The 27,308-nt window shown below is 53.2% G+C and overlaps 1 protein-coding gene across 1 annotated transcript in view; it reads left to right on the top strand.

The window, feature by feature from the left end:
• Positions 1–24,708, top strand: part of KCNC1 (potassium voltage-gated channel subfamily C member 1) — a 45,825-nt gene extending 21,117 nt beyond the window's left edge. Inside the window, exons 2-4 of the mRNA XM_025356968.1 lie at positions 14,262–15,195; positions 22,056–22,244; positions 24,282–24,708. Of these exons, the coding sequence (XP_025212753.1) occupies positions 14,262–15,195; positions 22,056–22,244; positions 24,282–24,346 (1,188 nt within the window). The 3' untranslated portion in view covers positions 24,347–24,708. The remainder of the gene's footprint in view (positions 1–14,261; positions 15,196–22,055; positions 22,245–24,281) is intronic.
• Positions 24,709–27,308: the final 2,600 nt, after the last annotated feature.

The raw sequence follows: 27,308 nt of genomic DNA, 5'->3' as shown, positions 1-27,308 counted from the left end.
CTCTGAACCTCAGTTTTTTAATCTGCAAAATGGAGAAAATGATGGCTTCCTTAGAGAAGCTTTTAAAGATAAATGAGATAATGTTTGTAAAGTGCTTGACCTCTGGGGAGCATGCTATTATTACTGTATAGCAGAGGACAGAGAAGCTCAACAAATGTAAATACTCCTATGGCCAAGGTGGTTATGAAGATTAAAAAGGGTAAAATGTGCCATCCATTTAGCCACACACAGTGGGTGATGAACAAAAGCAGACTCTGAAGCAAGTCAGGGGAGATGGTGCAAGGAAGAGAGGGTGAAGGAAGCCTGAGGAAGCCTGGCCTGCAGGAAGGATGTCTCAGGGGCATGTCCTGAGGCTTATCTGCAGGTATAGGCAGGGCCATCACAGGAAGGAAGAGGAGCAGGTGTCTTCTGGTGACCCCAGAGGGCAGACCTGTGATTGCCTGGAAAATGAGACAGGAGGTTGACTTACATGAGAAATAAATGCATGTCTCTCAGACCGGTTCAAAGACAGAATTAATGGCCTCGTGAGCTTCCCATCACTGTTGGTGACCAACAGAGACATCTGGTTCAGGGTCACTGCAGATGAGATCATTGAACTGCCCCCTTGAGAGGCCTATACAGGCATACCTCGGTGATATTGTGGGCTTAGTTCCAGACCGCAGCAATAAAGTAAATATCGCAATAAAGCAAGTCACATATTTTTTGGTTTCTCAGAGCAGATAAAAGTTACATTTATACTATACTGTACACTATTAATTGTGCAATAGCATTATGTCTAAAAAATGTACACATCTTAATTTTTTAAAAAATACTTTATTGCTTTAAAATGCTAACAATCATATGAGCCTTCAGTGAGTCATAATCTTTTTGCTGGTAGAGGGTCTTGCCTCAGTGTTGATGGCTGCTGACTGACCAGCGTGGTGACTGCTGAAGGTTGGGTGGACATAGCAATTTTGTAAAGTAAGACAACAAAGAAGTTTGCTGCATCAATTGACTCTCCTCTTCACAAAAGATTTCTCTGTAGCATGTGATGCTGTTTGACAGCATTCCATCCACAGTAGAACTTCTTTCAAAACTGGAGTCAGTCCTCTCAAACCCTGCTGCTGCTTTATCAGCTGAGTTTATGGAATATTCGAAATCCTTTGTTGTCATTTTAACAATGTTTATAGCATCTTCACCAGGAATATATTCCATCTCAAGAAACCACTTTCTTTGCTTATCCATAAGAAGCAACTCCTCATCTGTTCAAGTTTGATCATGAGATTGCAGCAATTCAGTCACATCTGCAGGCTCTACTTCTAATTCTAGCTCTCTTGCTATTTTCACCACATCTGCAGTGACTTCCTCCACTGGAGTCTTGAACCCATTAAAGTCATTCATGAGAAGTGGAATCAACTCCTTTCAAACTCCTGTTAATGTTGCTATTTTGACCTCCTCCCATGAATCACAAATGTTCTTAGTGACATCTAGAATGGTAAATTCTTTCCAGAAGGTTTCAATTGACTTTGCACAGATTGATCAGAGGAATCACTATCTATGGAAGCTATAGCCTTATGAAATGTATTTCTTAAAGAATATGACTTGAAAGTCAAAATGACTCCTTGGTCCATGGGCTTCAGAATGGATATTGAGTTAGCTGGCAGGAGAACAACATTCATCTCCTTGTACATCTCTATCAGAGCTCTCAGGTGCATTGTCAATGAGCAATAAAATATTTTGAAAGGAATCATTTTTTTCTGAACAGTAGGTCTCAACAGTGGGCTTAAAATATTCAGTAAACCATACTCTAAACAGATGTGCTATCATCCAGGCTTTGTTGTTCCATTTCTAGAGCACAGGCAGAGTAGATTTAGTCTGATTCTTAAGGGCTCTGGGACTTTCAGAATCGTGAGTATTGGCTTCAACTTAAAATCACCAGCTGCATTAGCCCTTAACCAGAGAGTCAGCCTGTCCTTTGAAGCTTTGAAGCCAGGCATTGACTTCTTCTCTCTAGCTATGAAAACCCTCGATGGCATCTTGTTCCAATACAAGGCTGTTTAATCTGCATTGAAAAATCTATTGTTTGGTGTAGCCACTTTCGTCAGTGATCTTAGCTAGATCTTCTGGATAACTTGCTGCAGCTTCTCCTTCTCTATCAGCATTTGCTGCTTCACCTTGCACTTTTATGTTATGGAGAGAGCTACTTTCCTCAAACCTCATGAACCAACTTCTGCTAGCTTCAGACTTTTCTTCTGCAGCTTTCTCACCTCTCTTAGCCTTCCTAGAATTGAAGAGAGTTAGAGCCTTGCTCTGGATTAGGCTTTGGCTTAAGGGAATGCTGTGGCTGGTTTCATCTTCTATCCAGATCACTCAAACTTTCTATCAGTAGTAAGGCTGTTTTGCTTTCTTATCATTCATGTGTCCACTGGAGTAGCACTTTCAATTTCCTTTTAGAACTTTTCCTTTGCATTATTCAAACTTGGCTGACTGTTTGATGCAAGAGGCCTAGCTTTTGGCCTGTCTCAGCTTTCGACATGCCTTCCTCACTAAGCATAATCATTTCTAGCTTTTGATTTAAAGTGAGAGACATGAAACTCTTCCTTTCACTAGACCACTTAGAGACCATTGTAGGGTTATTAATTTGCCTAACTGCAATATATTGTGTCTCAGGGAATAGAGAGACCTGAGGAGAGAGAGAGATGAGAGAATTGCCAGTCAGAACACAGATAACATTTATCAATTAAGTTTGCCATCTTATACAGGTATGATTTGTGGTGCCCCAAAACAATTACAATAGTAGCATCAGAGATGAATGATCACAGGTCACCATAACAGATATAATAATAATGACAATTGGAAACATTGCTAGAATAACCAAAATATGACACAGAGACACAAAGTGAGCATATGCTGTTGGAAAAATAGCACGGGTTGCCACAAACTTGAATTTGAAAAAAAATTGCAATATCTGTGAAATGCAATAAAGCAAAACGCAGTCAAACGAGGCATGTCTGCACATCCTATATGGAGCGCCTTCCTACTCACTGCCTAATCTGGGAATCTTATTCACGTATTTCTTATTCCAATCTGTGGCTTTCTCAAAAAAATGTTTGAGGCACCTAAGACACACCTACAACAGAACCCTTAAAAATAAAGAAGAAAAAATACATGTAGTATAATGAAGAAAAGAAATAGCTATACCCCAAACCCAGGTACAGGATTCTCCTAGAATTGAGCACTAAATTTAGCCGAGCTCCCTGGCAGTCATAGCAAAAGAGAAAATGTGAAGGGTTTTATGACTCATCATTTACTAACAGGAATGCAGACAGGCGTACTAGGAGACACCTGCTTGTTCTAAGCCCTGAAACACAAGAGGAATTTCCCACGTGGGATTCTGGTATTCCTCCAAGTCTAAGATGCTAATGGGAGAAGGTGAGAGGAGACCCCCATTAGCCTCCGTGTTTATTTACTGTCTGCTCTCCAGGAGGAACTCTCAGTCCACAGGAGCAGGTGCGATATGGGCTCCCGAGTGGTCCTTCTGGGGGCCAACACTCAAGCTTCCTGGCCTGTGGGACTGCAGGGGGCACTGTGGGACAGCACACCACACTCCCTAAGGCCTCCCCTAGGGCCCTCTGTACCTGCTGGTGGCCAAGAAAGGTCAGAGTCGCCAGATCCGGCTACAAGGGCACTTCCATGCCACCTTGCGCAGTGGGGCCTGTGCACGCGCCGCCTGCCGCTTAGGGGGCTTATGAAAGGCGATGAAGTCCATTGCTCCCGAGGACAGAGAGACTGATCCAGTGCTGAGACCTCAGGCAAGATTCTATCCCTCTGAATCGCAGCTCCTCATCTAGAGAGTGACGTGATAACACTGCACTGGGCTGGCATGGGGTTTAGACGGGACAGTGCATGGAAAGCCCTGGAAGCAGGGCCTGCCCAAGACTCAGGAACCTGTTGTCATCTCTCGTCTTGTTACCAGAGTTAGGCGGGAAAGTAGGCAGCTCTGGCTTGAGCCCCACTCATCCTGCGACCTTGGGTGTCCTTTCCCTCCTGAGCCCTGAGGCAGGCAGGGTTCCACGTGGAAAACCCTGCAAGCATGGGGACAGGAAGTCCCCCTCACCTCGAGGACCGTGTCTCTCACTGACTGGAGGCCACAGGACTGGGTCTTGGACACACTTGGCCTCGTCCACAGGAAGCTGGCTGTGCGCCGCACCGGCGGTTTCCACCAGGCTGTCCTTGGCTCCTGGTCCCTTAACAGGCAAGTGGTAGCAGAAGCATAAGAATTAGAGAGAAAGGCCTAAAACCGAACACATTTCTCCCTTTAACTATTGCGCTGCTCACCTTCCCACCTCCCTCACCTCTTGGTAATTTGTGAAAAACAAAAACAAAATTCTGTGTTTGGATATTTGATGTTTGTGCAGGGCGGCCTCGACCAGCTCCCAGAATGCCAGTGTGCAAGGGAACCAGCAGTCTTGGGATTTTGCCCTGGATCTGGGGAAGTCCTAGGCACCTGGCCTTTTCCTCCACACCCCTCAATGTTGTCTTACTTCCTAGGGTGTGTTATTACTGTCCCCATTTTAAGAATGATGGAATTGCATCTTCAGGAGGTTACTAGCCCATAGTCATATGGTTCGTGGCTGAGCTGGGATTCAAACTCAGGCCTCTGAAGCCAAGTCCAGGCCTCCCTTCCTTCCACCATGCTGCCTACTTCCCAGCACCTACAGTGGTCCATTATGCATCAGACCTACCTAGCATGTGGGTCTCATCTGGCCCCATGGATCCGAAATGTGAGGATTGGCTGGTGGCATCAGAGCCACCTGGGGCACAAATTAAAGGTGAATTTCTGTTCCCACCCGTAACTACTGAGCCAGAGTCTCTGGGCTCTGTGCTTGGATCTCCCCTCAGTCACTCTCCCCAGAACTCTCCCTTCCCTGCCATCCTGCCCATCACACCAGCCTCTGCCCACTCCTGCCTCTTTTGTTCCCCACCAACCACCTCCAGGGAAGGGTTCTTACTCCCAGCTCTCCTTACCACCCTTCCGGGGGCATGGGTTTAGCCCCCACCAGGGCCTCCTTGTTGCTAAATCCAGAGATAGCTCCACCAGCCCCATCCCATGGGATCCCTCTGAGGCTGTCTCCTCAGTGTGACCCTCCCCCCTTTTACTGCAGGACAAGGGTTGGCCATCACTGGACATTGGTCACCTGCTGCTGGACCAAGCTCAGCCTCACTCACACTGCATGGGCTGAGCATGGGAAGGGACAGGTCTCTGAAGGACAGTGGTGGCGTTTTGTGCCTTAAACTCCCAGGCACCTCTCAGCTTAGCAGTTCCCATTCCATGACTAGAAGATTCTAGGCTTTTCTACATCAGAGACACTTTGATCCTAAACCTTTGGACAGGACCAGGGCGGGAGGGTCCACCGGAGCTTCAAGGCAAGAGGCTCTGTGTGGGGGCTCAGCGGTGTGTCTAAACACTTCCTTCTTGCTCTCTGTGTATTATTTCAACTCACTGTTACAACCACTGGGAGGCAGACGATGAAGGCTCGGAAAGGGACAGTGACTTGACTACGGTCACCTGGTTGAGTCAGGCCTAAAATGCAGGCGGGTGTGACGTCACGGTCCTGCCGTTTCTGCTCCAGCCACTGCCTCCTCTGATGGGACTCCAGCTGCATTGACTGGATCTCGAAGGCAGGTGGGCCTGAGGGATCAGAGGGGCCTGGAGGGCTGGAGGGATACTGCCTGAGCCAAGACTTGATGAGGAAATTGCCACACTGGAGCCCAGTGCTGATGCTCCTGGAGAATGTGGTTCCCTCTCTGGTCCTGCTGAGCGCTCTGCACCCCTGGGCTACTCCCTCCCCGCGCTGCGCCTCTGTCTCTCCATTCCCACCCACCAGGCAGCTTTTGCAACCTCCTCTGAAGACCTCCTCCATCAGTGCTCTGGGCTTCTAATGACCAGGTTTCCACAAGCCCAAGGTGCCACCGATGTAAGACATGTGTGGATACAGGAAGAAATACCATTTCAGGATGTGTGCATTTTATATGTTTCAACTTTCAAAACAAAGATATGCATCTTGGGATGAAAGTACCATGGGAACCCCTGCCACCTCAGGATGGGCCAGCCCAGCTGTTGTGGGGGCTCTTTCTGGATATGACCCAGGTCTACGGTCCAGAGAATGAATTCAGTGACGGGGGCGTTGTCTCTTTGGCTGTCTGCGCTCCCTGAGGCCGGGGCGCTGCCTTTTCTGACTGAGGCTCTTCCCTTTCTCAGATTGAATCCTGGGATGGAAAGTGTCAGTGTGGAGATGCAGGGGACTCCTGAGCTGGGCTGGCTCAGCCCCCCACTCTGCCTATCACCTTCCTCTGGGTCCAGGACAGTCCCAGGGAAAGGGGCACACCCCTGGGGTAATGAAGGAGTGACCATCTCTGGCATGGAAAATGGTCAGGGCCTTGGGTTGAGTCTCGGCTCGGAGAACACGTGCCCAGAGTGCCCAGCCAGACCCTGGTTCCCTGGGAGATGGCCCAGACACGCANCCACACCACACCACACACGCAATACACACACACAGTCCCCCACACACCACCCCACACACATGCACATATACACGCCCACACACACCCCCACACAGCACCTCACACATGCACATGCACACACCTACACTTGCGTAGCCCTGCACACGCCACCCCACATGTCTCCATAGATACACATACACACCCCACAAACCACATATAGCCCCATATACACACACACAACACAAACCACACATAGCCGTGTAGACACACATATACATACACACCACACATCACACACCACACATAGTGTCATACACACACACACCACCCCACACACGTCTCCATACAAACACACATACCACACCATAGCACCATACACGCACACACATAAACACACACGACAAACCACACAAAGCTCCATACACACACTCACACATACCACTCCATACCTGCCTCCATACACACAGGCAAACACTCCATATGTGTTCCCCACACACCCCATACATGTCCACATACAAACACACCCCATGTATGTCCACACACATACACATGAATCACATACAGCACATGTAGCGACCATTTACACAAAACTTGTGCACAGGCCTAGAGTCAGGTCATGTAGACAGGACACACCTATCCCACACTGACACTGCCCACCTCCCTAACACTCCCCGCAGCGCAGACTTCCCCAAGCAGGCTGCCACACAGCCGTGTTCCTAGAACATGCTCACACACACTCTACTCACACCCTCCACGGAGCACCCTGGGGAGCTCCTCCCATCCACTGCCCCCTGTGCCGGTGCAGCATCTGACACCCAGACACCGCGCTCAGGGGCCAGGCCTCCTGGGCCTGATGGTGCAGGCATTTATTGACAGAACAAAAAAGAGACTGGACCCCTAACCATCCCATTTCCTCCCTGCCCTCCCTCCCAGCCCCCAGCTGGCCCAGCACACTGTGGGCATTCCCGGCCCGCGGAAGTCCAGATGAGGCTAATTCAGTTTCTAAACCCAACTCAACTGACAATTTATTTAGGACAATTGGCCATCCCGCCTGCTCTGCATCACTGACTCCGCATGGATTAACTCAAAGGCTGCACACCCCCGCTGGGCAGATTTAATTAGGCGGAAAAACTGACCTGAAGCCTCTGGGGGCCTGGGGCCTGGATGTCAGCCAGGGCTCCCCTGATTAGTTATCACATGCCCCCAGTGCCTGCAGCCCTGCCCTGCCTCAGAATCCTCAGAGAGGACCAATCCAACCCTCACTGTACCCATGATGAAACTGAGGCCCAGAGAGGGGAAGGAACTCGCCAAGGTCACACAGCAAGTGAGCAGCTGCACCGGAATGTTGGTCCCTGCACCACATTACAGCCATCGCCTTGTTCCTGAAACGCCAGACTGCATGAACACAGCTCCCCAAGGCGAACCCCTGAACAGCTCCCATCCGAAAGGCAAGCACAATTTTCTAAAGATGACTGTGGCATAAATAATTCATAAATGAAAGTCATGGCACATATTGGTCATTTTAATAGATAGTAAATTGCCTTTCTGATTTATGGTTTCAGGGGTGGGGTTATGATAAAAATAACTTGGTAATTTATAAAACATTTTCTTAAGTAAACAGATCGTTAGTAGGTTTGTCTGACTTTACAGCCAACAGCTTCACCACCCTGGTTACCATAGAAATGGGATGCCTTGCTCTGTTGCCATGGCGACCACTTTCTAGAACACAATTGGTGGGTCTCTCATGGTTTGTGATTTCGTTTTGGGGGAAAAAAAGACGCCAGAAACTACCAGCTTGGGTTTATGCCGCATTGTCAGACGATCTCGCCTGTGTTGTCTTGAAATTCTACAGGGTGGCAACTGCCATGGCCAGGCTGGGTGACAGTTGCCCGAAGACTGCCCAGCAGAGCTCCCTCTGTGCCCCCTGTCAGACCACCAGCCCAGGAGAGACTGGCTTCCCAGCAGGCCTGGATCCTGGGTGTGGTGGGACTCAGCTGCTGCAGGCATGGCATGTAGAAGGGAGACAAAGTCTGGCAGGTCACACAAAATCAGGATGCCCACGGGTGACAGGCACAGCCTAGGGTCGGGAAATCCGGGAGATGGCAGCCTGAGCAAGGAAGGCAGAGGAGGCAGAGGCAAGGTGGGCTGGAGCTGCCTGTCCTGTGGGAGGGGGACAGACACTGAGTCAGTTACACCTGGGGTCAGGAGAGAGAGGTCTGCAGGGAGCTGCCGGGGCACAGCCAGGGCCTGCATGTGCTCACAGTGCGAATGCTGTGCTGTTACCTCTGCTGCATCGTCTGTGTGTGCCGAGTGTGTATGCACGAGTGGTGCGTGTGTGCGCCTTGCAGTGCAGCACCCGAGTGTTTCTGGTGGCGTATGGCGATGTGTCTTTGCAAGTGCTATCTGGGCTCCTGTGTTTACTGTGTGGTGGGGACGTTGTTGCAGTTTGTGTGCCATGTGCACAGTGTCTGTGCTTAGGTAGTGGATGAGACGTTTGCTTTGGGTCACTGTGTGTATTTGTAGTCTGTGGGTGACTCTTCCATGTCTCTAGGTGGCTTGGATTGGGAAGCAGATAGCTCATGTGGGAAGCAGCCCCCTACTCTTGCCTGTGACCCTACAGCCCCGGGGATGACAGCCCAGGGTTGCCACATAGGCTTTTCTGAGGCTTACTAGGCAGAGGGTCCCTCTGCTGTTGACATTATACCTTGCTAGATAGGGGCAGTGTCCCCACCCAGGGGGCTGCTCTTGCCCCAGTTGCTAGCAGATTCTGGGCAATGAGGCCTAAGAAGCATTTAGATGTGGCTGGCTCCAGTCTTTGGATCCAGGTAACCCTGCTCTATCACTGGGCATAGGCACAACCTGCTCTTAGGGATTCTGGGCTGTGCCTGTTAAGCTCCTAGACAGAGCCATTTAGACACAATCGGGGGCAGCTCTCCAGTGGGTGGGGCTGCATTTGAGCTCTAGGAGCTTTGGCGACTCTGGAGGCAAGAGCTTAAGTTCTAGAGCTCAATACACTTGGGAGGCCTAGTCGGGTGAATCACCTGAGATCAGGGGTTTGAGACCAGCCTGGCCAACATGATGAAACCCCATCTCTACTAAAAAACACACACACACAAAATTAGCCAGGCGTGGTGGCGGGCACCTGTAGTCCCATCTACTCAAGAGGCTGAGGTGGAGAATCGCTTGAACCCAGGAGGCAGAGGTTGCAGTGAGCTGAGATTGCACCATTGCACTCCAGCCTGGGTGACAGAATGAGACACTGTCTTTAAAAAAAAAAAAAAAAAAAAAAATAGCCGGGTGTGGTGGTGCAAGCTTATAATCCCAGCTACTTGGGAGGCTGAGGCGGGAACCCAGGAGGCGGAGGTTGCAGTGAGCCAAACATGCCACTGCACTCCAGCCTGTGTGACAGAGCAGGACTCCATCTCAAAAACAAAAACAAAAGAAAAACACCTGGGTCCAAGTCTCAGCCTCATCACGAGTGTTAAAACCTTGGCTTAGTCCCCGAACCTCCCTGTACCTGCATTTCCTCCTTGACACAATGGGGATATGACCCTGTCTCACCAAGATGGTGTGAGGACTGAAGGCGCATAGTAGGTCCTCAAGCTTTGGGAGCTTTTTCCTCTCTCCTTCCTATGCACAGCCAGCCCTGGAGAATGGACACAAGGGACCTCGGGCTTCGTTGCTCTTGCTCCAGCTGTGCCTGTGGCTGACCTCCTACTGGTTGAGACTTAGGAGGACACTGGGGTCTGAGCAGGCTGGGGCATCTTCCCCCGCAACCCTCTAGGGGTCCCTTGGGATTTGATATTGCTGGGGCTCTGCCTGTAACAGAGAAGATCAGGCCTCCCAGTAGCAGAGGACAGGAAGGCAAGCGCCCAGGGAGCCTGAGCAGGGCGAGAGGCCTGGCCTCCACCTCTACTGACTCTCTGGGGAAGGGGTCTTTGCACCTGGACCTGGCTTTTGCTGCCTGCTCCCCATCCTCCACTCCTTGGGCACTGGGGCCCAGAGAGGAAAGAATCTAGACAGGCTGTCCATTGATCCCTGAGAAACAAAGACTTTTTACCCTAATCTTATAAGGCCTGAGTTTTCTGATAGGGATCTGAACTGAGAGAAACACTTGAGATGAGAGCTCTGAGGCCCGTGGGGGTGCCTGGGAGTTACGGGGCACCTGGGAGTTACCAAGCTCCTGGGACAACAGTGCCCTCTCTGGGCTGTTCCCATGAGCCTTCCCAGGCACTAAAGAGCCGGAGTTGGAGATGGGCTTGCTGCCTCCCTAGGGTGCATTTAGAGATTCCTGGGGATTCCCTTCAGTTGCTGCCTCCTGTGGGCCACGGCTGTGAAGGGGAGCCTCAACTCAGGGGAAGGTCCACTTAGTAGGGCCCTGAAGGATGAATGGGATATTTCCAGACAGAGATTGACAGAAGCACTCTCCAGCAGAAGGAACAGCAGGTACAAAACCACGGAGGTGGGGAGACACTCTATGGTCAGAAATGGCAGAGGTGTGCATATGGCAAGAATGTTGGGTGCAGGCAGGGAGAGGACCCTGGGAAATTAAATGAGGCCAGGGCGTGGAGAGCCTCATGTGCCAGGCTGGGAAATTTGGGCTTTCTTTGTGGGCTGCATGGGCAGAGCTGGGATTCCAGTTGACAGCATCCTCTGGTAGCCAAGACTGAAGTCTAAAACATGCTTTGATGGCAGTGACCCTGCCCAGACAGCGTCCCATATGAACAGAGGGTACAGTGGAGAATGGATGTCGGGGGGCGGTTTGGGAAGGGGATGTCCTGGCTGATAGGGCAGTGAGGAGGGGAGGTGCCTCCGGCCTCCAGCCAGGATTGAGAGCCAAGTGAGCAATGGGCCCTGCCTCTTGGCACCGTTCGGTCACCCACAGTGTGCTTGTTCCTCTCCTCCCATACAAAGGCCAGGGCAGGGGGTGCAGCTGGGGGGGCCTGCCCTGCCCTCAGGGAGTCTCTGGGCTGTGAACACCAACCTCCAGGATGGGGCCTTCTAGGGGGACTCTGAAGCCAGATACCCAGCAGACCAGGATGTGTGTTTTAGCTCCAAGAGCCTTGGCGACTCTGGTGATGGAGAGAGCTCTGGAGCTCATTAAACTTGCAGCCAGAGTGGTGGCCTCTTCCTGTTGCTTCCACGTTGCTTTCCTGGTCTACCTCTGTGGTGCCCAGGTCTTGTCTTTCTGGATCTGGAAGTCATGGCTTTAAACCTCTACCCTGCCTCTCTCAAGTGCACACAAATTACTCTGACCTTTTTCCAGTCTCCTCTAGTTCATAAGGCTGAGGATTCAGCTTTTCAGTCCACTGCATTGTACTTGTCTCTGAACGTATCCTTCACCTGAGCTAGGTAGGGAGCTCCCTGAGGCTGGATTGAGGCCTTATTCAACTCTGCCAGGCAGAACTTGGTGCCTTGTGAGGAATGGATGGATGGGTGCATGGATGGATGGAAGGGAGGGAGGGAGGGAGGGACACAGGAAAGAGGGAGGGAGAGAAAGAAAAACAAAAAAGGAGGGAAGGGAAAAAAATGAATGGATGTATAGAAGGAAAGAAGGGAGGGAGGGAGAGAGAAAAGAAGGGAGGGAGGATGAGTGGATGGATGAGTGCATGAATGGATTTAAGAAAGGATGAATGGATGCAGGGAAGGAGAGAGGAAAGGAGGAAGGGAGAATGATGCGCTGGTGAAAGAAAGAAGGGATAGGCCAGTAATCCCAGCACTTGGGGCAGTCAAGGCAGGAGGCTTGCCCGAAGCCAGTAGTTCAAAACCAGCCTGGACAACATAGAGAGACCCTATCTCTACAAAATATAAATAAATAAATAAATAAATAAATAAATAAATAAATAAATAAATTTTAAAACAGAAAGGAGGGACAGATGGAAGGAAGGATGCATATGGACCACACTTGATAGTGGCTCAGGAGACAGTTTTCTGAAAATTGCACAATGCTCTGAACCAACAGGACTAATAGTGTCCCCTTGGCATAGCTTAGGCAGATCTCTTCCTGTTTCTAGGCCTCAGCTCCCCATTCGTAGCACGTGGTGTCTACAGACTGCTCTCACTCCGTCATTCTGCGATGCCAGCTTTGTCGCTTCCCTTTGCTCCCAACTTCCCCCAACACAGAATGTGGTTTGGAAGGTCCACATACTTCTTGGTTCCCAGATCCCTGCCAGGTTGAGTGTCAGGCCCTGTGACCATGGTTAATCCAAACAAGACTGTTCTGGGACTTCCAGGGCACCCCCCTGGGTCGGGGAGGGGCATCACTGCAAACAAGGAGGCCCCTAGAGGCAGTATAGCTGCCTCCTGCTGCTGACACAGGGTGCAACCTCGGCCCTCCTCCAAGTGATCTATGAGGGCAGGTCAGAGAACAAAGGTGTCACCCCTTACAGACTGTAGCCCAGAGCTGCCTCCTGGAGATGGCACTGCTTTGGCCAGGTAGGGAGAAGGGGAACCCAGAGGAGTGGGGTACAGTGAGGACATGCAGGCGGGAGTGACTATCTAGGCCCCTGAGGGCTGACTGGCAGGGGCCCATCCGCCCAGGGCAGGGCCAAGGGAGGGCACAGTATGTTAGAGTCCCGGTGGGCCTGGTAGGAGACTGTGAGAAGAGACCTTGCCCCAGGATCCAGTCTGAGCAGGAGGATTTGAAACTCAGAAAGCTGCTCGATTCTGTCTCCTCGGTACCCATGCCTGCCGCAGGCTAGAGAAGCCCAGGGGGTCAGTAGATGAGACCTCCAAACCAAACCAAAGGGTCTCCCGAACCTCTTTGCAGGGGGCCCAGGGCCAGAGCAGGTGGTTCTGGACAGGCATTCCTTTTCACTGGTGCTGTCTGAGAGAGTAGGAGCCCACACATGTTTGGGAAGCCCCAGGCCTCCGGCAGCTTCTTCCTCCCTCCCACTCACACCCTTACCCTAGGGCTGGAAAGGAGTCAAGTAGAGCCTATGGGTTATGGTGCCTTTGGGGATCCCTGGTGCAATTCTCCTGATGCCTGAACCCTCAAACAGTCGCTCTCACAAAAGATCTTTCAGCCTCTATTTGAGTACCTCCAAGGACAGGGAATTCATTACCATGTTGTGGTGCAAGTTCCTAGGAAGACAGAGAGAGGGGGTACATTTTAAAAAGCTGTCTAAGACCATGGGGAAGACATACATTTTTTTCAGTTCTAGGCAGGATAGAACCTGAAAGAGACCACATGAGGGAGGTACAGACTCATGAAAAAGCAGCAAAGAGCCTGGAGTTGGGAGAACAAATGGAGATCTGGCCTCTGAGGGGCTTCATTCCACTCTAGCTATCCCTTCTTATTTCTTTGCAAACTTCAGCCCCAGCAGGCTGGGTACCTTTTATTGGGCAGGGTGTAGCTAAATGCCTTAACCAATCAGTTCCAAATCACAGTGGCTGAACACAATGGGAGTTTATTTCCCACTCAGGTAACAGTTCAATGTGGGTATTTGGCGGATGTCTTTCTTTTCAGGGACCCAAGCTCCTTCCCTCTGTAGTTACGCTAGTTCTTGGGGCTTCCACATTTAGCTGGCAATAGGGAAAGAAGAGAGCATCAATAGGGGGAAGAAGAGAGCATGGAAGTCAGAGTAGGAGGGTTTTAGAGCCTGCCCTGGCGGTCGTGCAGGTCCCCCCTGCCCTGAGGAGAGAAATGTGGCACGTTGTGATGCAGGGGGCCTAGTGCAGGCATCTCTCCCAGCCTGGCCCTGGGACTGGACAGAGGCAACCCAGGCTTCTCCACTCTGTGTGGGCCTCCCCCTGACACTGTGTCTTTATCCCCACAGTATGTGGCCTTCGCTTCCCTCTTCTTCATCCTGGTCTCCATCACCACCTTCTGCCTGGAGACCCACGAGCGCTTCAACCCCATCGTGAACAAGACGGAGATCGAGAACGTTCGCAATGGCACGCAAGTGCGCTACTACCGGGAGGCGGAGACGGAGGCCTTCCTCACCTACATCGAGGGCGTCTGTGTGGTCTGGTTCACCTTCGAGTTCCTCATGCGTGTTGTCTTCTGCCCCAACAAGGTAGAGTTCATCAAGAACTCGCTCAACATCATTGACTTTGTAGCCATCCTGCCCTTCTACCTGGAGGTGGGGCTGAGCGGCCTGTCCTCCAAGGCTGCCAAGGACGTGCTGGGCTTCCTGCGCGTCGTGCGCTTCGTGCGCATCCTGCGTATCTTTAAGCTGACCCGCCACTTTGTGGGCCTGCGGGTCCTGGGCCACACGCTCCGCGCCAGCACCAACGAGTTCTTGCTGCTCATCATCTTCCTGGCCCTGGGCGTGCTGATCTTCGCCACCATGATCTACTACGCCGAAAGGATAGGGGCACAGCCCAACGACCCCAGCGCCAGTGAGCACACGCACTTTAAGAACATCCCCATCGGCTTCTGGTGGGCCGTGGTCACCATGACGACCCTGGGCTACGGAGACATGTACCCGCAGACGTGGTCCGGCATGCTGGTGGGGGCCCTCTGTGCGCTGGCGGGCGTGCTCACCATCGCCATGCCCGTGCCCGTCATCGTGAACAATTTCGGGATGTATTACTCCTTAGCCATGGCTAAGCAGAAACTACCAAAGAAAAAAAAGAAGCATATTCCGCGGCCACCGCAGCTGGGATCTCCCAATTATTGTAAATCTGTCGTAAACTCTCCACACCACAGTACTCAGAGTGACACATGTCCGCTGGCCCAGGAAGAAATTTTAGAAATTAACAGAGCAGGTAGGAAACCTCTTAGAGGCATGTCGATCTGACCTTTCACCTCCGCCCCTTGTAGCGATGATTCCAGATCCAGTCAGACTGCTTCCTTAGTTCCGTGGGTGACCCCGGACCCCGCACTCAGTCTCGAGGTGTGGAGCCTGAGGGCCCAGGGAGATGCTGGGCGGCCAAATTCAGAAGGCGAGAGCCTGCTAGAGGAACCTCACTGGTGCCCCTGGGTAAGGAGGTTGACGCGGTTGGTCTCCTGATGTTCTGAAGAGACAACGCGGCCCGCCAGGTTGCTGAGGACTAACTTAGCAGGAGCCGGGGGGCTCTGCTCGGCGGGGCAGGAGTCCCGCGTGAGGCTCTGACTCAGGCCACTGACCCGGTGTTGGGACAGGGCGGGGGCGGGTGTGATTTGGAAATGCCAGACAGCCTTTGATCTGGTCCTTACCACAGCTCCCTTCAGGCTGTGTAGAGGGCAGAGATGGTGCATGGGATCTGGGCAGGAGGGTCCCTTGCAAAGGCAGGAGCAAGGGTTCTCACCCCCAGCAGAGCCTGTCTCCATAGCTGAGTAGAATTCCTGCCCTGATTCGGGCTGCCCAGCTCGAGATCCTTCCCAGGAGACACCTGTAGCCCTCCGTGACAAGCTTACTTACCCCATAGCATGCCGAACCAACTCATCTTCTACCACCACTCTAGAGTTTAGCCTTTATCTTTAGGAACCTGTTGGAGTGACTCTAGCTTTCACGTTGTCTGTTTGGGTTGATGGTCGAGTGGGAGTTTCCGGTGACCTGATGGAAGCAGCTGCCGAGCAAAGGACTAGAGGGGGCCGCCACCCTGGGCAGCTTAGATGAAAGCGCTACAGACCAGCAACAGCCTCCCACCGAGGGTTCTCCCCGTTTCCAGCAGTAGGGACTGCAGCAGCAATATAGACATCCCAACCAGCGTACAACCACTTTCCCGAGAATTCACTGGGGGCCGGGAGGGGGGAGGGGGGCATGAAACAATACTAGTCACCGTGGGATATATTCTAATATTCCATGGCTAGTGGTTCGTTATGGGACTATCTCAGTTTTATGAGAACCTGCACATAGCACATAAAGTTGATCATGGGGCTCTGGTCCGAAGATATAAAGCCCATAGTCTACCTCTACCCATGGAATACCATCGACTTATTCTGTGGACACAGGGATTTCAAAGGAACAGATGACCCAGAGAAGAATGACAGCACTGAGTAAGAAGGAGTGCCGGGTGAGCGGGAGGTTGACATGACAGTTAGGTGGCATTTAGTCTATGAAGGACCTCCCCATGCCCAGGCCTGGCAGGAGGCTGCGTGGCTAGCTCAGCCCCAGGTGGGGAAGTTTCCCCCTGGTTTGGGTGGCCTCTCCCAGTGGACGAATGATTTTCTTCCCTGCTATCATGCCCTCTGACCCACCACCCCATCCCGATCCTCTCCTGGCTTTATCCCACAGCTATGCTGGCCCGAGCACTACGCCCAAGGCCCATTTCTTTGCCCATGGGGGCTTCCCGGCCCTTTCACCCTGCCTCATACCCTCCCCTTCCTGGGATTTCTGTAGGTGCCTGAGAGGAACATGGCCAGGGGTGGGCAGGGGTCTCTGAGGCTGAAACAGCTCCGAGCTCTCTGCTTGGGATTAGCTAGTTACTTGATTTCAGGAGCTGCCAACAGGGCTCTGGGCCTCTAGGGGGAAGGTGTGGGCTGGCCCAGGCCCCAGCTTCCATGTGGGCCTAGCAAGAAGAGCTCAGCCTGAGTGGCATCACTGTGGCACTACCTGGTCCTTCCTTTGCATCCTCCCCAACACTGGATCTTTCAGGATTTTTGCCCCAAGCACGGTTGCCCCAGGCCAGCCAGTCAAGAATCCCCACTGCTCTCCAGGCAGGCCCAGATTCCTCTGTACTCTTGGACAATGACAGTATTATCCTGTGCGGAGTCCCCCTGCCCCCCAGGGAATGCAGATGTGTTTGTTCAGACATGCACACCAGCTAATCCCAGGACACAAAACCTATAAAACCCATGCACTCCTGTGGGATTGCCCCTGAGCTCCACAGTCTCTCCCCAGCCCTGCTTTTGGGAGCCACCTTGCCCTAGTCTCAGGTTTCAGGGGCCCAGAAAGTTCTGGCTTGGACAGTCTCTGTGACTGAGGAAGTATTTGGGGCCCTCCCAAGTTTGCCCACTGGAGCTTGGATGCCTGGATCCCTCCTGCCTCCCCAGCATCCCAGCTGTGCTCCCAAGCCCTTCCCAAGCACTCACTTCCCAGTGGTGTTGGTGCTGTCCTGATATCCTGACCCCCGAAGCTCCAGCCTCATCCCTCACCAGAATACTTCTCCCTCCAAAAGCTGGCAGGTGAGACCTCGGCTATCCACCACCAAGAGGAGCTGTGGTCTTTAGGGGCGTCGTCCCCACCTCTGCACCCCGGAGTTCTTCCCATTCGCCTTTTTTCCTACTTGCAGCCATGCACCTAGATGGGCATAGGGTTGGGGTGAGTTTGTGCGAGAGTGAGGGGGAGGCCAGGGGCAAGGAGGGTAAATGTGGCCCCATGGGAATTGTGAGAGATGAGATGCAGCCCCCCAAGACCTTTCTAGCCTCACTGTACCCCCAAGGCAGTCTAGTGGCCTCGCCAAAACCTGAGGTTCTCCAATTCCACTTTTAAAACCAGAGTTAGGGGCTGTGTGTGGCATGCTGGCTTCTGAGGGCATCCCTCCCGCCCCCCCCAGGCCAGCCCCCAGTGGTGCCAGCAGCACCTGCCCCTCACCTCCACCTCTTGGTCTCGCCTGATGCCTCAGTCTGTGTGTCTGTCCCAGGGACAATCTGGTCTCCTCCTCTGTGCTGTGGCTGGCGTGGCCTCAGTGTCTGAGGTCTTGTCCTGGGAGGGGTATCAAGAATCCAGTTCTCACCTGGTTGTAAGACCTCTTGGGGGATGCTAGGAGGGCACCCTGGCACAGCCAGGGATTGCCTGGGGCTGAGGGGCCTAGGAGAAGCTACTTCTCTCCCAGAAAGGGGCTCCCTCCTGCATCTGCATTTGGACACCCAGACCGCCCGCTCTGGACAGCCCACAGTGCCTCCTCCGTCCTGCCATGCCCATTCGCATGTGTCTTGTCCATCTCTGCTCCTGTGATGTGGGTCAGTCCTTTGTGGTGCCGCGTCCAGGGCTGCAGGGTCCCACGTTGGTGAGCAGGGGGTGGCCAGGAGGGAGGGGTGGTGGCTGGGCTCCCTTCCTGCCCATGGCACCTAGAACAGCCGCGAGGTCCCAGAGAAGCCCCTGCCTGGGTTCCCTGGGAGCTAACCCTACAGCCTCTGGGTTATCTTTGGCCAAGGGGTCTAAAGTCCCCTATCCCCAGCCCCTCTACTTCCCCTGCTGGGCTGCAGTGGCTGCCCAGTGAGTGGTGCTATCCATGGGTGGGGAGGGTGCTGGGCAGAGCTGACTAGGCAGCGGGTGGGGCTAAAAGAGTTTCTGCAGGGACCCAGCTGCAGGGTCAGCAGCATGGGCCCTGAGTGGGGTCCTTGTTGTCCTCAGGTGGGCTGTGGGGGAAGTAGCGGAGAAATGAAGTGACACTGCGGGCCAGGCATGGGTGTTCTTTTCCGTGTTGTTCACATTTTCTGTCTTTCTCTCTCTCTCCACTAATGTTTCTCTCTCTCTCTCCTCGTTTTGTTGCATGACTTGTGCCGGTTCTCGTGATTGTTCCCTGCTCGTGTCTCACAGACTGTCCCCATTTAGCCTGGGACTTTTTTCCTAAGTCCCCAGCTGGGCAGATCCCTTGGGGCTAAACCCAAGGAAACGCCCAGCAACCCCCACCCCACCCCAGCCCCGCGTGCGCCCCTCTGGTGCCCGCAGCTGGTGTGAACAGTAAGTACTTTGGTGGTGCCTGGAGACCAGGGCAGAAAAGCCAGCTCTGCTGACTGAGGGCCCAGCCTCGGGTTCTCCTTGCTCCAAAGTTTAAAAAAAAATGACCCTCTCTCGGATGCTCATCTCAGCCCATTTCAAGCCTGGAAACCATCTCTGAGACGCTCTCCATGCTGCCATTTCATCACTGCAGGCCTGTGGGTCTAGTGGGGGCCTGGGGGCCCTGGGCTGGGGGAGGCAGGGCCCCCAGCCTCTAGAAAGCAGGTGGGAACGGAGGCTCCTAGCCACTATCTCATCCAAAGGACGGGGCAGGGGCGGGGGCTTACACCTTTGGCCTTCTTCACGGGTTTCCCAAATTTATACAGTTGGCCCCTCCTTGGTTTCTCTTTCTTCCAGCCACCCCTCTGGAGTGGGGGAGGGAGAATGCCCCAGTTTCTGAAAGCATCTTAAACCACAGATAGACTAACAGCCAGTGGGACTGGGCCCATTCACAGAGCAACACTTAAACTTCCCCACCCAATCATTAGCCCCTCCTCAAAGGTTAGGGTTGAGAGAAGAAGCACGCCCTAGAGGTGTCCCAGGAATCCCCCAGGAGGGAAAGGTGCCAGGTTGTCATCCCTCTAGGGATCCCTGATGGATGCTGCTTGTCTCCTGCCCAAAACCATCCCCAACTTTGGGCCCTTTAGAGATTGTGGGAGCTGGGAGCCCCCAGGGCCTGGGGGCTTGTGGGCAGAGCCAGTGGGCGGGGGCCCAGCATTCAGAGCCAGAGAAGGGTCTCAGGTGGCACCATCTCCGCAGAGGCAGACGCAGAGGCAGAGAGAAGGCACCCCCCCACTCTGACCCATCCCCCCCAGGCAAGAACTGCAGGCTGTGGACACCTCCCCTGGCAAAGGATGGCCAACAGAGACTCCGAGAGTCCTCACTCCCCTCCCAGAAGGAGACGCTGCCTGGAGGACCCACTGTTCTCCCCTTGAGGAAAATTCATGCAGGGTGCTATGGGCCTCAACCCCCACATCGTCATCCGCATCCTCTCCATAATGTTTCCCTCCCCTCTCCCAGCACCCTCCTCCCTCAGCCCGGAGACCCTTGGATGGAAGACGGGGCCAGCCAGAGTGGGAGGCAGGACCAGCGTGTCTGTGAGCACATGTGTGTGCCTGCAGACATGCCCCCAGACCCCAGAGATGCCCCGGCCCCAGTCACATGGTGTCAGAGTTACCTTGGCAACTGGCCTTTTTGGTTCAGAGTAAATTGGGAAGTGAAGCCCCTGGGATTTGTCAAGAAACGCACTGTACGTGAAATGCTTTGCCATCTTGTACGAAAGACTTTTTTTTAAGTTCCAAAATTATGATGGGATTTTTTTGGATTTGCTTTACGAATAAACCTGATTGGTCCATTTCTCTTTTGACTGACTGCCTCTTTGTAGTGACATGATGTGTACACGGGTGGTGATCCCACCCACGTGCACGCCCAGTGTGTGCACGTGGGGAAGGATCACTTCTGCGTGTAGTTACATGATGTGAACAGGATCACGGGAGAGTGTTCAATCGGGTGGACATTGTCTCCAGCCTTTTCGCCCTGTCTACTCTTTCAGAGAGCCTCCCCTAACGTGGTCATGCCCAAGTTGGTTTCCCTCTTCCACAAAAGGGCTTGTGCTTGAGGCTCTCACCCTAGATGAAGTATTGGAGTTGGCTCCACCCTGGCCAGGAAGATTCTGCTTTGAGGGCAGAGAGTTTGCAGCAGGTTCGGTCCTCAAGAGTGATGGGATGGGGGCAAAGACCAGTTAGGGCTACCTCTGTCAGCTCCAGAGGCTTCCACGGCTCTGCTCCAAGATCTTGGAGAGACGGGGCTCCTTGCTCTGGCCACATTTTGCCCCCCACCAAATGTGCTCCCAGACCTCCTCCCAGGCTTCTTCTCAGGCTGCCACAGAGGTCAGAACTCCAATTTCCCCCACCCAAGTCCATCAGCCGCTGTTGTCTTCTACACCTTCATCTGCCTTGCTTTGCCGGGGACACTGACCAGAGGGGACAGAGGAATGGGAGCCCCTCCCAAATCCATGTCCTGCTGTCACAGCCTCATGCATACATCCTTGTGGTGCCTGTGCAAGCTGACCAGGCCTGCTGGGGGCAGCATGGAGTGGAAGACACTGGCTTGATATGCGTGGGGACCAGAGCAGACTGAGTGATCAACTTGGGTCCGTCCGTGTAGGGGATGGAGCAGATGGAGTGGTCAAATTGGGTTTGCATGGGCAGAGAGGAAACTGTGTGACCAGGACTGGTCTGTATGGGGGTCGGGGCATACAGTGACTGGACCAGGTCCGTGTGGGAACAGAGTAGACTGTGTGACCAGGCTTAATCTGTACGGGGAACAGGGCATACAGAGTGACCTGCTTGGGTCTGTACGGGGTTAGGCGGGGCGGGCGCAGGCTGAGTTATTAGATGGGGAGTGGGGGCGGTGTGAACCAGGTGATCAGATGAGATCCAAACGGGAGATGGGGTAGAGTAGATGAGGTGGTCTGGACGGGGCTAGGGAAGCCCAAGCAACTGGCTGGCTGCGGACGGGAGGCAGCCGGGCTCTGGTCAGCAGCAGAGGGGTCCAGAAAGGCCCCTCTCTGGGCTGGAGTGTTTCTGCGTGTCAGTGTCTGTCTTCTCCCTGAGCTGTGTGTCTGGCTCTCCCCCATGACTGCATCCACACCATCCTGTTTCATCGGCCCTGCCTGGGGCTCGGGGCCGACCCCCAGCACCACACCTGCTGGGCCCATCACCAACTCATCTTTTTGCAAACTTTGAGCAAACCCAGGAGTCCCCACTCCCAGCACTGTGGGCAGCCCGAAGGCTGCCTGAATGAGCTGAACTCCCCCAAGCCCCCTGCCTTGTGCCTTCCTCCCTCCACAGCCCGCCCGCTTTTCCGTCCTCAGGGACACTCGAGCTGCCCTCTGCCACTACCCCGCTTCTGGCCTGTCCCCCCCTGCCCCCCACTAAACAGTTTTCAGTGTCTCAATAGCTTCTGCTTATATGTTTGAAGATTCCAAACTGAATGGGGAGGTGGCGAAGGCCGCGCTGGCGAACGAAGACTGCCCCCACATAGACCAGGCCCTCACTCCCGATGAGGGCCTGCCCTTTACGCGCTCGGGCACCCGCGAGAGATACGGACCCTGCTTCCTCTTATCAACCGGGGAGTACGCGTGCCCACCTGGTGGAGGAATGAGAAAGGGTATGTAGAGGAAGCTGGAGCACTGTGCATCGTCCGGGCCGCCTCGCGCTCCTGCAGATGGGTGGGGAGGGCGGCGGGCAAGGGCGCTGAGGGGCAGGCAGGCACACCGAGGGGGGCAAGGATGGAGGGAGTCTGCCAGGGTCGGCCCCTGGAGGGCTGAGGTCCTTTCCCCCAAGTGAGAGGTCAGGCTCGCAGAGAGAACCTGAGGCCCTGGCAGCTGTGGATTGGTATTGAGCTGGGAGTTGAGAGGTGACTGGACAGGTTGACTTTAGGCCATGACCCCAAGGCAGGGGGTATCCAGGAATGCAGGAGGAGCCTTGACTCCCCTAGGTTGCTCTGGCAGATGGCAGGTCAGGTCCCAAAGGCAAAGTGATCTCTCCTCTCCCCTGGTTGAGGAGGGCAGTGGAGTGGGCCAGGACCCTGTGAACTTAGCTACCCAAGATCCATGTTCTTGGCATGGAAGAGGTATCCTTGAAAGATAATCAACCCACAGGCCAGAGGGAGGAGAGGCAAGAAGAGAGAGATGTCTTCAGGGCTTGGGGGTCAGGCCATTGTCCTTGTAGTCAGAATATTGCCAGTGGCAGATCAAGAACTTGCCAAGAGAAGGTGGTTGAGCAGGACGATGCAGCGCCTTCCATCCCCAGCACCCATGAGCTTCTGCCCTGGGTGTGGTCAGCACCCTCTTGTGGTTGGTGAAGGCTGAGGCCACTGGTGGCCTCTGTTCCAGGTCTCCTTGTAGTCAGAACGCTAGGCTGACCCCACTGGAGAGAAAGGCTTCTCCTAGAGCTTCAGCACGGGCTGGGGAGAGGTTTGGGGTGGGGGCCCAGGGCGCCTGAGCTCAAGGCTCCAGGTACTGGCCCAGACCTAGAAGGCAGAGGACGCCTTTCTTGGTGCAGCAGACTGGCTGGGCAGCTCGTGCATGTCTTGGAGCGCCTCACACGCGCACACAGATGCATGCTGACTGGGGTGAGCAGGCTGGGTCAGAAAAGGAGTTGGGTTTTTGAAATCAACAGTTGGTGCAGCCTATGGTCACTCACAACTGCTCCAGTATTTGAAGTGATTAAACCACATGCAGGAGAAAACACGGAATGCAAAAGCAAAGGCAAACCGAGAAGAGCAGAGGCAGCCCGCACAGAGATGAGGGAACGTGGTTCTGGTCACTGGTGCTTAGTTGTGCCCACCTGGTCTAGGCTGGTCTCTGCTTCTCTGCCCTGCCCAGCGGTCCTTTGGGCCCTGGCACGGTATGCAACTCCCTGCATGGTGCTGCATGGCGGAGGGCTGCCAGCCTTCAGGAGGGTCCCATCCTTTGCACCGGCCATGGATGGGCCTGATGTTCCCGTTTGCGACTGGCTTTTTCCCAGTTGGAGGTGCTAGAATCCCCAGAAGCAGAATACCCAAAGAGTGAGGGGAAAAGCAGGTAGATGGTTCCCAGTGTCCGTGCCTGCCCAGGAAGCTCTCGTGGGCTTTCTGTCTCCGTCATCCTGAATGTTAGACCAATTGGTGTGGCCCCAAAGAGCAGGCAGGACAGTCTCTTTACTGTACTGTGCTGCCGGAAGCCCAGGGAGTGTGGGACAGGAGCAGACCCCCTCCCTGCAGTGGCTGGGAGTCCAGTGGTAAGCATGGTCCATAGGAGATACCCATTCCTCAGTCCCACCGAGGCTTAGGTGCCAGAGTCTTTGGGAGGCGCTAAGGGTGAAGTGTTCCCACCCACATCCATTTGGCCTGCGCTCTCATGGAGCCATGACAGCCGCCGAGGACTTGTTTTTCTCAGGCTAATTCTGAGCCACAAGGCATGCAGGTGTGTGAGTCAATGTGCAGAGCAGAAGTAGGGACTCATCCCATTCCCCTAGGAGAGAGAGAAAGAGGCGTGCTAGGCTGGCTCAGTGCATGGGCAAACCAAGCCAGCTGGAGAAGAATCTGCCTGCCTCTGCATGCGGCTGTTCTGTCTTTCCTCCTCCTCCTTAAAAACTAAGTACCAAGCGGGATGGGAGAGCCAAGAAGAGAAGCTCAAGTGTTAATTGTATTCTTTACATACAGATCTTTGCAAAGAAAGCCCTGTCATTGCTAAGTATATGCCGACAGAGGCTGTGAGAGTGACTTGACCAGGCGGCTTGGCCGAGGACACTGGTGGCTATTAAGCATCTGGGTGGATCTGCAGCCCCTCCTCACCCTCGGACAGAGTAAATTCACGCCATGCAGGTTTGCCGGACGAGTCCGAGTGGCCCAGGCATTGTACTAGGACGGACGTAGCTTTTTCTACGGCCAAATGGTAACTGACCGTAGAGGATTTCTTTTCCTTCTTTTCATTTTTTAAAATTTTATTTTATTTGGGGAGGGGGGGTGGAGGGGCTCCTTAGCATGACTTGCATGAAGTTAAACAGAAAACCCAGCAAACCAAACCCACCAACCCCCTGCAACTGTATGATTACCCTGAACAACAATAACGAAAAGAAAAACATCAAAAGCCCTCTATTTTCTTTCAAAGCTCTTGACTTTGACACACGTTGTTGGAGCCAAACTGTAACAGCGTTCGGTAGAAACCTGTACATTTCTGGGGGTGAGGGGTGAGGGGAGGAGGGACGGAGATGGGGAATGGATTGCTTCCTTTTTGTACACAAGATCGAGAGGAAAGCTTCCAAAAAGGGCAGTTGGTCAGTCATCGGTCATATTGACCTCACCTTCATAGTTCATCTCTCACGTGGAAACTGAGAACTTTGCTCCAAATAGAATTGTGGAAACTCGCACGGCTGCCTTCTTCCCCGTTTGGCATGCTTGTGACCCAGCGGACATCTCCCCAAGACCCCTGACAGCAGCTAGTCTAGGTTGATTCTCTCATCTTATTGGTGTAGATCCAGTGTGACCAACTTTCATAACAAATTGTTCATAGTAAATAATCACCACATATGGATTTTCCAAGTGTTCCATTAAAACCAGGATGTAGAGCACCAAAAGATCAGGACCACGGGAGGAGCACCCTCCTCCACCTTTACTAAGGCACAACCTGGCATCGTATGCAATTTAGTACTTCAGAGTAAAAACCTGCATGCCCAATGTTATGCAAAGCGATTCTAGCATGAAATAAATTTTGTATCATGGTTTCTGTATAGTCTAAAGCAGATTTGTTTTCCTGAAGCAGTCGGAGGTTTGCAGAGACACACTTCTGCATCTCGAATAAATATAGTATTTTCCCAACAGAAACAGAGGACAGTAGCTTGGCTTTGGTCTGATTCTAAAATTAGTGGGGTGGGGGGGAAGGATGATATTTTTGAAAAACACATGCTTGAGTTGAAAAAAATGCAACATCTCGAGCTTTCACTGCAGCTCACAACATTTCCTGGAAAGAGAGCAATGATGCTTTAGCTCAACGACCTCCCCTCCCTGGGCCCTGGCCCCCGATAATAAAAAACTGACTTTTGAGATGAAGCATGAATTTGGGTTTTTATTGCCTTCAGGCAGTGTCGTGGTTCTGGTCTGGGCCTCTGGTCCCTTGTGGCTGGGCTGGGGTAAACCTGGGCCCTGGCTGCTCTGGTCTCAAGGATCCACCTTCAGGTGCTTGTCGTCTCGCTGGGGGAAAGTCAGGCCCTAAGGAAGAAGTTGCCCTCTGCAGGTTGGTTGGGCAGGGTGGCCCCTTGGGCTGCAGATCCTGTTGGGTCAGGGGAGGGAGGCAGCTTTCAAAGCCACAGGGCTTATAAGGTCCTAAGACCAGAACATCCTCTAGGGGGTTCACCTGACCAGGAAACTTCTCCATGAATCATGCCATACTGATGGGCCATGTTAGAGCTCCCAGCCCCTTATGCAGACCATGGTCACCTCACTTCTAAGGCCATTCTTGACTCTGATGAAGCCAGAGGTAGGGTTTGACTGTCAGATCTGGGTGCCCTACCCAGCAGCACCCTTGCCAGGCCAAGTCTGATGGATGCCCTCATCACATACCCCTCTCTTGGCCTGGAGGCATCTTGGGAGGGGTAAAGCCCTCTCCTAGGGATCTTGACTGTCTTGGGTTGTTCACTTGGTTTTGGTGGCAAAGTGGAGGTTTGGGGTTCCAATTCTTTTCTATCCATTAGAGACTTCAGGAATGCTCAGGTGGAAAGAGTCCATAATGGTCATGAGAGTCAACCTCTGAGCATTTTCCAGATGAGGAAATGAGGCCCAGAGAAGGGAGGGATCTGCCCAGGGCCACAGACAAGTGAGTGTCAGTCTCCCTCTGATTTTTGTCCCCTTGATGCCTCCCAGCATGGCCTGAGTCCATGATCAGATGGGCGGGTGGGAAGCTTCAAGTGTGTATCAAATTCTCATCTAACAGTTTTTCATCATCTCCAAGTATTGGCCTCAACTTCCTGATGCCCCATGCAGTCCAGGAAACAAGGGGTTGGGGTCAGTGGAGTAGTGAGTACGGTCAGGCTTCTGCTCAGGGCATCTACCAGAGCTGCCACCAGCATTCATAAGCATCAGGATGCACAAGCCAAGTAGCCTCTGCTGCTGCAGGGAGGGTAACGTCCACTGTACTTAGGGATCCACCAGCAAAGAAGTGCTGCTGGTGGACTCAAAGTGGGACTCAGCAAAAAGCTGTTAGGAATATGGATTTCCAGGGACACAGAAGCTAATGGGGCAATTAACATGTACTGAGCATCTACTACATGCGGGTGTCTTACACACGTTGTCTAATGACAGCTCACAGTCACCTAACAGCCCCATTTTAGAGGTAAAACAAGGTGCAGAGAGGTAAAGTAATGGCCCAAAGCCACAGAGCCAATGTGTGATGAAGCCAGGGTTTTAACCCAGGTGGTCTGACTCCAGAGCTCAGGTTACAACTGTCTCAAGCTACTTGAGGCCTTCAGGGGCTGGCCATTAGGGGGTGGAAATGATAGGAACACTAGAGTGGCTGGTCCTGAATCCTAGGACCTCAGGACCTGGCCTCCTGCCCTCCTTCATGAAGTGCCGTGAATGTGACAGAAGGGAGCCACTTCTGACCCTGCCCCAGGCCTCCCCGACACACAGCTGGCCAACTTCACTCTCCTGCTTAAACACCCCGTTGCCCTAAGATTGAAGTTTCAGCTCCTTCAA

Source organism: Theropithecus gelada, chromosome 14 (genome assembly GCF_003255815.1).
Source record: "Theropithecus gelada isolate Dixy chromosome 14, Tgel_1.0, whole genome shotgun sequence".
In the NCBI taxonomy this organism is placed as follows: Eukaryota; Metazoa; Chordata; class Mammalia; order Primates; family Cercopithecidae; genus Theropithecus; species Theropithecus gelada.
Note: the sequence above shows the minus strand (reverse complement) of the source record. Positions and strands in the feature narration are given on the sequence as shown.